Here is a 12562-nt window from a genome sequence, read left to right on the forward strand (position 1 = left end):
GGGTAACAGGGAGCCAATGAGCCCCTGGTGGGTCTGCTCCACCGTCCCCTTACACCCCTCCTCCTATGCAGGGCTGGGAAGACTTTCTGGGGTTTTGAAATAACGTGCAGTAATTTAAATACTTGGCCTTCAGGAAAATGAATATTGCAGTTGTTATATCTGGGCAGTTAATATCTCATAAGTAATGATAATAAATTAATGAAATTTTGTGTATCGAATTACTGCCAAAATAAATTGAGATTCTGTGAGGAAAAAGGATATCCAGAGCAGAAGCAAAACCCAGCTCATTATAACCCCACCAGGATACTGGTCTTTCCCAAACACTGAAAAGGTGGGATGTTGACTCATTGCTTCAGTAGCCAGGAGCTGCAGAGTATATATCTGAATGAATGTGTATTTTAATGTCTGTGGGAAGGGGAGATTAATGTGTGTTTAGAAACTGTACATAGGAGAAGTCAGTGACCACGAGGTGGACAGGAAAGTGCTGAAACAACCTCTAAACAATCCCAGATACCTGTTCTGAGCTTGCTACTCAGCTTGAGCTCTTTTTGGTTTCCTTGGGACTTAAGGCCTTTCATGTCTCCTCCCGATGTCATAGTGTCTTGACTAGCAAGAGCTTCTGCTTTTGCTCTGACAGCATTTTCGTAAACAAAGCCCGTACAGTGGCTTCATGCAGCAATAACTGTCTGGATGGCACTCTGTTACGAATGAGTGTTTGAGATTGCTTTAAAAATCATCGGCAAGGGTATCAGCAAAAGCCAGATTTAATATTAAGCGACAGCATGACAAAGTTCATTGGCAAGATTCACTCTACCACTTACAGGACAGTTAAGGCACAACAAGGGAAAACAAGCAACAACAAAACCAAACAAAATCCAGGCAATCAAAACAGAAATGAACTGACAACTATCTAGGGGGGTGTGTGTTTAGATGCTTGTGATAAAAGAGCAGTGAGGGCAAGGATGGCCTAAAATATCCCTTAACAGCACTCAAGCTTAACGGTACTTTAACTTATACCTTAAACCTAATAATTTAACAAAGGAACAACACTTAATTTATACCTAACTTAAACTTAATTTATAACTTAACCATGACAATTTAACAGAGGAATAACACTTAATAGCATTTAACCTAACTGTAACTTTGAAGTTATACATAGCAACTTAGCAACAGATCAATACTTAGCAGTATTTAAGTAAGGTTAAGTTGTAAGTCAGGCTTGCTTACAGGCCTAACTCACTTCAATATCCAAGGTAGTTAAACATCTAAGAAAGCAGCATTTCTCTCGGATTTGCTGTAGCATATGCGTATGTGCATGCACACAGATATAGAGAGTCAGTGCAAATAAGGTACCTGTGAAAAATTCCCCTCAGAGGTCAGTGAAATACTTGCTTCGAATGCCCTGCATCTCCTGATGGGTGAAGGGTTGAGCCTCAAGGAATGGGGCTGTAAGTCCAGGACTCATTGTTTGGCAATCCTCCCAGTTTGGCGAACATGAGAGTTCACTGGCTCTGAGAGGCCCCGCGCAGAGGGAGATCACTGGTTGCAGCCCAGAAGAGCTCAAAGGACTCTGCTTATAGGGCTGCAAGCGAGTGGCCTTTAGCCATAACAATGTTTCATCCTGGGCACTTTGGGTCGGCACTTTCTTTGAAAGTGTGAAAACAGGAACATTTTGCCATTCACGTAAGAAAAAAATTTCCAAGGCTATTCCTAAGGAAAACAGGAGCTCATCAGCAGTTCCTGGGAGCAGACTGTTTCTGATAAGCTTGGGAAGAGCTGAACCCAGGTGCTGTTTTCAAGGCTGAGGCCTAAGGAGCATTTCTCAGATCGCTGTGTGGCCTGGAAAGGGGGTGGAGGAGAATGCACCACCACACATCCTGATAAAACCTGGAAAGCTGAAAACCCTCACAGGTGACTACAGACCTGTTAGCCCAACCTCAGAAATTACACTACTTTGAAGTAAACGATTTTATGGTAAATCTGAGAGGAATACAGTGCAACCGAGGTGCATCACAGAGGTGCATGGAGGGATTTCTCTAAAGCGAGGAAATGCAAGTCTTACCCATTTGGACACCTAGGAAAGTATTTTACATAGTGCTTACATGTGAAGTTATTACTTTTCCTGAAGAATGTAGGTTGAGGCTGGAAAAAAAAGGCTCGTTTAGCTGCAGGCTAAGACATGCTGGCAGAGCAAGTTCTGTCCCTTGTGCTCTCCAGTTACTATGTTGGTCCATGTTACCGAGAGCAACTGCTGCACCACTTTACAGAGTGCAGAAATATGGGTAGTGTGACCTTCATGTACTTCCAGTGTCACTCTTGGTCAGTTAATTAACTTTTAAAATTAGATTTCTATCATGCAAATAGTATTGCTGCTGTTTGCAGAAAATTTGCCTCACAGCTCCAGCCTTCCCCTAATGGATAGTCAGAAATGGCCAGAAGGAATCATGTTTTAATGTCATCTTTTCACAAGTCAACAGTTTTCTAAATAATAACATATTTGTGAGGTTGGAAATATGACAGCACATTAAAGCTCCTTCACAATTGGTCTTCCTCCTCCTTTAATACTCTTGCTACTACTAATAATAGTAATAATGTGAAATGCATTACCTTCCTTATAGCAGCGTAAAAATAGGCAAAAAATTGCCTTTTCTACATTTGTTATAACTTGTGAAAAATAATGAGGCCCATCTGATGCCTTAAATTGTTGGTTTATGGCATTTGTTCTGCATACTTCCCAGTTTGTTTTTCTTAGGCAGGATGCTCTTAAAGCCTTGCTTTTTATTAAGCAGCCAAGTATTGTATGCAAAATGGTTCCTTGGGTTTCTTTTCCCATTATACGTTGCCTTTCTTTGTTGAAGAGAATTTTTTTTTTATTTTCATTTTTGAGTTACAGCATTCGGGTAAGGCTACAGCATCTCCATGTTTGTTCAACTGCTTCCTGGAATTTTGTTTAATTTCATGGACTCATTTTTCCTATTCAGAAATATTATACTTGAAAAATATAGTCTTAAAAGCTGTTATGAAATGAGCATTATTTAATAGACTCCTTTAGGTTTGTTTTCTGGTTGGTTGGCGAGTTTGGTTTTTCTCCACAACTGAGTAACATGATTCATGGAATATAAGTGTAATTTTATTTCATTTTGTTCTTCCTTGTTGAATTCTTCTAGAATCCCCAATAAATAGGCAATTTAAAAACTTAGCAGCACATCTGTCTGTGAGTTGTATATTTTACTTTGTATATAGAATTGAACTTATCTTCTTTAAACCTTTCCCTATGTCATAATAAACACTTGGTACCTCCTACCATCTTCTTTTTAGTCATTCTCTTGTGAAGCTTTTAGGACAAAGCTAAGCGAACTAAAAGTTTATCTGTTGCCAGATAAGCATTTTGTTTTTTAATTAGAAAAATAGAGACCAGATGGCTATCAGACCTTGTGACAAGTGTGTGTATTTTAAATCAGTATTCCAAACAGTAATTGAGGATGCCTATTGCTGTGAAAGATTGTGAAAGTGCATCAACTTCCCAGCATAAATATAAGTTTCAAGAGAATGACTTGATATTTTTGCTCAAAAAATAAAATGTTCTTTTATCAGTTTTGTGGCAAGCCCACTAGCTAATAGCTTGCAAATTATTGTCTGAGCTGTGTCCCTTACCATCTTGTCATCTTAACAATTGCATTTGCAAACAAGGATGAGCTCAAGTGTAAAGCATGCCTCACAACTCATCCAAATATGAAGAGCCTACAGTGCTTTACAATTTTCTTTTGGCTTGAGATTGGATTTTATTTTTGTGTGCTATTTGCTACTAGAAGTGTTTAGCTTGTCAAAAATCTCCACTACAAATAAGTCATATTTCTATTATTCTATTTCCCATTTCATTAATGGGCATAATATATTTGTACATATTATGACATTTGACCTATCTTTTAGGAGAATGAGGGATTATCATGGCAGACATTATATCTGAGCTGCTTAATTTATTTTTGGCCTTTGATTATTTGGCACATTATGAGGTGTTAATTTTTGCACTCATTGAAATGTGTAAGGAGATTCATGGTAACTTTAACCAAATCTGTAGAAATATGACTTTACGCTTGTCTGACAGTATACAGCAGCTGTTCTGGATATTCTAGACTGTGCAAATGTCCAAGAGACTTGAAAGACTTAAAAGCTTGCTTCAAAACAGTTGTGACAGGAATGTGATTTCAGTGCTTTTGTTATAGGTTCTTTAAACCCTGCCACTCCAAACTCTCTGAACAGGAGTGATAACAAAGCTATAAAACTCTTTGTCTGGATTTTTGGATCCTGATCCTCTAAATTTAAAAACAAACATGAATGCTCTTTGAAAACCATTTTTTTTGCCCTGTTTTAGGACTGTATTTGGTATGTCACAATATCCTGTTCAGGGCTTTGTTGAGTATGTCGCAATATCCTGTTTTCCATATGGATGCGTGTACTACAGACCTTCCCTGCCTAAACAGATCCTTTTGCTGTGAAAAACAGCAGCTAAGAAGTCTCATGAAAATATCTGGGGTCTGCTGTGAAATTTTTTGTTTGCTTGTTTTAATTCAAATGGAGATCATAAGATTTCAGAAAGGTCTTGCTGTTCTTTTTGATAAAAAGTAAAAGCTGTAATTGAGGGGTTAATTTCTCAGTATTGCTAAATACGATACGTATTTAATACTTTTGCAGAGTATTTCAGATATTCTGTGGTTAGTGCTTTAGGAAAAGTATATCTTAAGGCAGTTTGGGATACTTTTGGTTCAGTTGGGCCTACTTTTCTAGTATTAAATCATTGAATTTCATTGAAAGCCAAAAATCTAATTGCAGGCATCACCTGAACTGTAAAAACACAAAGCTGCTCTGGTAATTTGTTCTGTAAAACATTTGTTCTGTAAGACATGTAAAACTTAGATTCTTTTATGTAGCTGCCTTTTACCTGGCAACAAGGTGGTTCAAGTTGTTTTTTTTGAATTTTTTTTTCTTTGTGAACCTTAAATTGAAATTATTCTAAAGACTCAGAGAAGGTTAAATGCTTTACCCTCTGTTTTTCTTAGTCATATAATTGCATTAATTTCAGAACTTGACTCTGAATAGGTAACTGGAAATTCCTTATACAGAAGTTTTTTTTATGCCTTCTAAAGTCTAGCACATTGTGAAATTAAAAAAAAAAATGAAAAAGCCAGTATAGTTTTTACCTTGCAGGGTAGCGGGGGGAGGTGGGGGAAAGAGATGAAGTTTTGTGTGATTGAAACGATGAAAACCTCATTTAAAACAAATTAAGGAGTATTTTGCTGAACTGATTTATTTCTCTACAGCAGAACTTAGCTTAACCTTTTATTTCTCTTGCAAGAATGGGTTTGAGTGTAATTTAAACTGTCAAATGACATTTATCAAATGATGGTTTTGCCCTGTAACAGGCAAATGTCTTCCACAAAATTGATTAGCTGCTGACCTCATCCACCCTTTTCAGACCCTTCAAGGCAGATTTCAAAGAGTTGTAAAATAATCACTTCGCTTGCAGTTTATACTTCAGCACAAGGCGTTTACTGTCCTGGTAGCAATACCTCAGTGTGTTCCACATCTGGGAAGGAGAGGATGTAAATGCCTGCCGATAGCGCTGCCTGTCACCACTCGGCCTGTTGTGCTTAACCTAAACCTCTACTCCTTACAAAATAGGAACAGCTTTGGAAATGGCTTTTTACAATAGAATGAGTAAGTTTAAGAAACTTTATCTTCTAGGTGATTGTGCTCTAGTGATCAGGAAAATACTCTTGTTTGGTAAGATCTGCAGGGTGTTCAGTATCAAGGTGGTGCTGGAAGAATGAGAAATAATTATCTCCTAAATGTAAAATTTTATACCCCAAAGATTTTTCCTCCCTTGTGTTCTTATTCTGCAGCCTTGTTTTGTAAGACCAATTCATTAGAAGCCCAATAGACTTGCTTTCATAAGCATTAACCTACCAGTAAATGAATTAACTGTGCCATTGAGGAAGTCTGTGGCCTGTTCAAAATGGTGAGTTTGTGTCTGAACCAAAAATATTGTTTCATATTTTTTCTCTTCAGATTTCTGTGCAAGTTTCTTTGCCAAAGAAGCTGTGATGCAGAAAGTAGAACCATGAACATAAAAATCTCAGAACTGCTGCTGGTGTTAAAAGTTCAGTTCTATTTTTAGACCCCAATAATTTCTTTCTTCCGAAGAAGTCTCTACCACTCCCACTTCTTCCAAAATCAGTGTTTAAAAATACACAAATTTGTGACAAATGAACTTGACTTTCTCTTAGAGTAACAAAGTTGTAGCTTGTTTGTCTCAGCTGATGAGACTGGTGTGAATTAGCTTTCAGTACAGAAATAGAGCTGGGAGATAAACAGCTGAAAAGAAAGTAGCACTTCCACAACTTCTGCCACATCCAGCATCAGGAGCAGCAGGGATTTTCCTGTGTGTGAAACTGCCAAGAGCTGTAACTGCGATTGAGACGTTTTATCAGGCTGTTCGGTGTGAAAACGCCTCATCCCTCCATAGTTTCAGCGAGTCTGGCGGGCTGATATGTCAAATTAAAAGCAAACAGTATCTATGCTGTATACTAAAGCTGCAACATTAAATGTGAAAAACTCCATAGAGGATGGAGGCTTTAAATAATAAGAGGGTTTCAAAAGAAACCGCTAGGCATTGCTAAGTAATCTCAGTGTGATTTGTGGTCAGTGGGGGATTAAATTTTGGATGTTGTGCATGGCTTCTTTGGGTTTTTTATGGGGTTGTTTTTCGTTGGTTGGTTGGTCAGTTGGTTGATTTGGGTTTTTTAATGAGTAATACCAGCTGTAATGTGTTACATAGGTTTCTTGCTATAGGATCATAGCAATAGGCATCAGCTTGTATCTGTTGGAGAACAGGATTATTGTTCTGACTCCTCTAGCTAAACATGTAATATATGCTGTTAATTGCCTTTATTATATGCTGTTTAAATATCTCATTGTCTGCTTTGCATACAAGCAATTTATTGCTGCTTATGTTCTGACAGAATGAAAACTAATGTTTAATTATGCATTGCCTTAGTAATGTGGTGTTTAAGGTGAATGTATCTGAATTAAATAAGGGCCATTAATAATGCCTAACTATTTATGATATATTCATTGCTTGATTTCAAATCATATAAATTAGAGAAGCTTATTTGAAATGTCACCAATATAAGATGGCTTTGTGGGAACACCTCTCTGTGTGCTAATTTCAGAATCATTACCAGCTGAGTCTTACTATTTATTCAATGTCCAGTAGGCTTTTATTATTCCCTTATTTGCAGTTTAATTACACCCTCTGTTTTCCTGACAGTGTGAATTCAATCCTAAACCTGCAGGAGCAAAATGAGTTGCAATCAGTTGGTTTTTGCCTGAAAGCTTCTTTTTGCTTTGGCTGCCTCCCATGACTGAGCGACCACTCTGAGCCACAGGTTTTTTTGTATGTGTGTTTAAAGGGGCAATGGCAGTCTAAGGCTTTTAAAATTCTTCTGTCTTAAAGCTTGTAAGTTGTTGGGAGATGTTTCCAACTCACATAACCACCTGTGTTTATACTAATATCACAGAAGATACTGAATTAATTACTTAAAGGAAGATTTCTGGGTCGCTTATTAATATTGTGAGTGCATGAGTTTACAAATGTTATTAATGCACGAAGTGTTTATACATAATATGCATGGTTACTGTGCAACTAAAATTTTAGTCATTCATATTTAAAACAGTACATTCTCTAAGGCTATTATATGGGATTTAAATTCCTCAAAGATACAGCAAGCATTGTCCATTTCAAAAAGGACAAACTGCAGCAAAATTTTGCATTGGCGACAATAATTCAAGGCAGTTAAAGGATGCAGGTTGCAGGACTAAAAGAATTTTCCTTTTCAGTATGATGCATGTGCATTTATTATAGAGATGCTGTACATGTGGGTTCTCAGAAGTAATTGTAGTTAAATGAATGTTTGTCCAGTGAGCTCTTTTTGCTTCATTTATGCTTTGCAATTATCTCTTGTGGGGAAATTGTTTCTTGCTTATGATTTTATTACATTCAAAAGCACTCCTTAGAGGAAAATGGGTATTTCTTATTTCTTAGGTAATTATTACAGCTATTGTTACACAGTTTCTGTTGTAATTGGAGTACTGAACTTTCATCCTTGCACACACATCTCATTTGCTATTGCTAAGGGAAATAGTGAATATGCTATATATAGTAAGTAAAACTGTATTTAATGGGTAACATAATACTTGTCAAAGGTATCACATGCATTTTAACACATTTTCTGTTGTGCTTAACTTTCAAACTCAGGAAAAAGAAGCAAAATACTCATTTGAGATAAGTTGGCAGACTCCAAATGTTTTCTTTGCATTTCATATTGTGTCTTTCAGATGTGACTGTTTCTTCACACAGTGATGGCAAAGTAGAGAATTGATCCCTCTGACCTTTCCCCTTTTCTTTTAGCTTTTCAAGAGCCTGGGGGGGGGGGGGTGTCATGGATATTGTTTCTTCTGTCTTCCCCCCCCACAACATGGTTCCAGTTTCCACCAAGATCTAATGACACGGGTATTCCGTTCTGTCTTGTGCGCATTTTCCAGTCTGGCCTCATCAAATTTATCCAAAAATGTGCTATTGCACAAAGAACCAGACCTTATACTTGAAAGGTATAAATTAATTTTAAAAGGTTTAAATTAATTAATGGCCTGTACTGCTGGGATATGCCATTACTCAGCTGGTGTGCTATACCAAAGGTCATCTCTGCTGTGTGTTCATCACCTGCTTTTTTTATTTTCCTATTCTGCTAGAAAGGAATTCCCAAAAATATTAGAGAAATTACTTCTACTTACCTCAGAGTTGGATGAATCTTAAAAAAGCACCCCGAAAAATTCACTCCTCCTGTAAAAAAAACCCGAACTGTCAAACCTTCTGTTAGTGTGCATTTTTCTGCTTGACTGGGGAGTGGGGAAGAGTATACATTCACATCTTGTAGGGAACTTCATAGGAGAAGTATTTGGGGATTTTTTCCTAAAATCAAAGAATCCCCGAAGTGTGCACATACCAAGGCTTTTTCATTCCACTGTGTAGATGATGCTTATAAGGCCTACAGGCACAAGTAAAACTGTGCCATCATACAGCACAAATTTAAATATCCACAGCATGAAAGCTAATATATAGATGTATGCAGAGAAACTTTGTATCAGCAAATTAAGAAAGCGAGTACACATAAAAATTTGATCAATGCAGTTTTGTTAATCTAAAATGTAAATTTGCAAGTGAACTTTCTGTTGTTGTAGATAGTTGAAGATATTTGAATTCAGCATTTTTTGACAGTATTCAGCAGAAGGTGTTCTTGGGATCCCTTTGATCTGGATTGTGTATGCATGTAGGTTTCTGCTACTCTTCGTTCAAGTGTGAAATTTGTTGTGTGATCTGACAATCTGAAAGAGATGGTAATTCTGTAAAACAAATTCAGAATTTCATATCTCTGTAATGTATCTACATGTCCCTAGTTTTATTGGTACAGCAGCTAGACTGGTTCTGCAGACTTGTGGCTTCAGGGTGAGATTGATGTGCGGCGGTATCAACTTCAGTAAAGAGCATGTATGTTGGATGTAGTGATTTTTCAATCAGTGTTTTGTTATTTTGTTATATTTAATGATGTGTCATCATGATTTGTTAGGCTTGTACAGCTGTGTTTTCAAAAATTTATTGGAGTTTCCTCTTTCTCTCCCTTTGGAGTGGGGAAAGAGTGTTCTCCCTACAACTCCAAGGAGTGGAGCACTTTGAGCTAATCCCAGACATCTTTCTCTTTCCTTTCTCTGCTCTGGTTATAGCTCCCATGCTTCTGTCTAGAACTTTTCAGGGCTTTCAAAAGAAGTGTTCTGTAAAATTCAACAGATCTTAGCAGTTTTCATGTAGGTTGCAAGGATCTGAATGATAAAAATTGAGACATGGCAGGGAACAGTACTGGGGCTTTAAAGTATTGAAAGGTAAGGAGACCACCTGACCTGCCTGCCTGTATTGGTTTCTTTCTTCTGCTTAAGAGTTAGAAGACTCTTCACTCTTCCCTTATTTTGTTTAACTTCAGTTCTGCTAAAGGTCGTACTTGCAGGGAGTGCATTTTTTTCTCCTCCAGTATTTTTAACCTATAGCTGCTTCAGTGATGGTTTCTCCAAAAGCTTTTCTTAAGCAGGGTAGAATTTATCAGCAATTAACATCTTCCTAGTTGAAAAATAGTGGATAAGCAGTGCTAGGGAGCAGAGGAGCACACCTCTGTCGCTACATCCAGCCCCAGTGTGCATTTCCATTAACAGAGAGTGGGGCTTCCCTCTAAACCATGTAGAAAACTGCTGAGAAAAAATGTGCTCTGTCTGAGCAAAAGGATTTGACTGGGTAAATTGAGATGCATGACCAGGGTGTAGAGTGCCATAAAAACATGGATAAAATGTGTGTCATGGGTATTTTGTGACTGTTGTTGTAATGAGTATCTCATTCCTGGTTTGGAAGGACCATTGCAAGCTTAAGAATTCTCTGTCTTATATTTATCATGTTTTAGTTAAACTAAGTAAAGTAAGGGTAGATTAATACATGCAATACTGAAAACGTGCCAACAAACTAGGTCATGGTAAAGTTGTCTACATTTTATAATAGCAGTGTGGTCAGAAGTAAATTAGAAATGTAAGTGGAAAAATCCTAATCTGGAGAATACTGACCATGTTCATTTCAAAGCTAGAAAGAGGAGGTGGTCCACATAAATGTAAGAAGATAAGGAAAACCTTAGGACTTGCATGCATATCTATTTCTAAACAAAAATGTACCTATTTAAATGGTTTGGCCAACTTGAACAATCAAAGAAATGCCTGAATACTGTGACTTATGAAAACTCGTCTGAGTTTTGCAGTAGTGTAAGCAACAAACCTCTGCTTATTGAGCTGAAAGTATGTGCATTCATGTGGATGTGAAATTTCACTTTGTTTTCTATAAACAGTTCAAGATGCAGGTGTGTAAGATTACTTCATAAGTTGCAGGGGTAAACAGTCATTGGAAATAAAGAAGGTGAATCATCTTTGGAAAGCACAGCTTGACTGACAAAACAAGAACAATGTGTTGGTATAGGAGACCATTTTGCTGACATTGTCGTTGACCTTCCATAAAAAATACACTCCAGGTGTGCTTTCAAGCACTTTTTTTATTTCTGAAACAAGTATAAATATGGAATGCTGTTTCTTTTCTTCCAAAGTGTCACTCTTGAGATTAGTATTTGATCTGGAAAGAATAAAACTGCTTTTGCATTCTTTCATTACTTGCATTCACTCCTGGAACATATACACAAGAAATAGTAGACTTTCAGAATTAAGACACATATATGTAGCATCTTCGCAGAGACGTCAGCAACTAAATATATTCTGTTTTCTCTAGATCAATGAACTGAGCCATGTTCAAATCCCTGTTATGTTGATGCCAGATGATTTCAAAGCCTACTCAAAGATAAAGGTGGACAATCACCTTTTCAACAAGTAAGTACAAGTAACAATTTTGTGTAGAAGTAGATAGTGGCAGTGATATTTTTATGAAGTACTATGAACTCTGTTATTTTTCAGTGCATGGGACTGAGGTTTTGATGATTAAGTTAATCCTGCGATAAACATAACCATCTGTGCTGTTCTAAAAAGCAACAGCAAAGGCTGCTGGGTAGAATTTTTCCTCCATATGGTTTATTATTGCCTTATGAGTATCTTAGATATTGAAGGTGATCCTTTCTTGGTGTGATTATTTATGGCTGATATAAGCATTTATTTGTGAATTTTTAAAAACATAAATTCATGTGCACGTGCCCTTTATTAAGGGTAGTATTTGAATAAGAATGAGAATCTAAAGGATATATCAAATGTGAATAATGTTCAGCTTTTTATTTTCCATCATACAAAATCATACCAATTATATAGAAGCTTCGAAAGTATTAAGGTCATTTAATGTAATATCTATTGTCTCTTAAAAATAAAATGCCCCATGAGCAGTATGTACAGACGTATAAAACTATTAGTATTGGTTTGTGTATAACCTGAATTTTTTTCAAGAATATATGTGGAAAAGAAAAATTCTGCTACTTTGTGTCTTCTGCTCTGTGACAAAGGTCAAAATAACTTTTCTCTTGTACAAGTCTAAAATGAACACTAGGATATTAAAACTAGTTCTGTATTGAACAAGTCAAATTTTCTTGAGGTTTTGGCACTGTTATTACTTTTTGGTGTCACAGATGGTATAGTAATTCTTGTATAATCCAATCTAATATTCCACCTTTGAAGTAAGTTTAGGGCAGTGGGAAAGCATTCTCTTCTGCTTTTGAGTCCATGTTTCAGAATTGTCAAAATACGATTTGTGTTCATTTCATCATTGTTGTAGTTCCTTAGCTACAACATAATGATGTTATAGCAAGCTAATAAACATTCATTAAATATTGTGAAGAAAAACAAAATAACCCAATCTCACTGAAAAAAGGAAAGCATTAGAAGAGATTATAAGAGGATTGTTACCCTCAGCTTTCTATGAACAGCGTTG

The 12562-nt window shown here is 36.8% G+C and overlaps 1 protein-coding gene across 1 annotated transcript in view; it reads left to right on the plus strand.

The window, feature by feature from the left end:
- Positions 1-12562, plus strand: part of PIP4K2A (phosphatidylinositol-5-phosphate 4-kinase type 2 alpha) — a 106386-nt gene that overhangs the window by 44247 nt on the left and 49577 nt on the right. Inside the window, exon 2 of the mRNA XM_039549164.1 lies at positions 11423-11520. Within this exon, the coding sequence (XP_039405098.1) occupies positions 11423-11520 (98 nt within the window). The remainder of the gene's footprint in view (positions 1-11422; positions 11521-12562) is intronic.

This window comes from Corvus cornix, chromosome 2 (assembly GCF_000738735.6).
Source record: "Corvus cornix cornix isolate S_Up_H32 chromosome 2, ASM73873v5, whole genome shotgun sequence".
NCBI classification, from domain to species: Eukaryota; Metazoa; Chordata; class Aves; order Passeriformes; family Corvidae; genus Corvus; species Corvus cornix.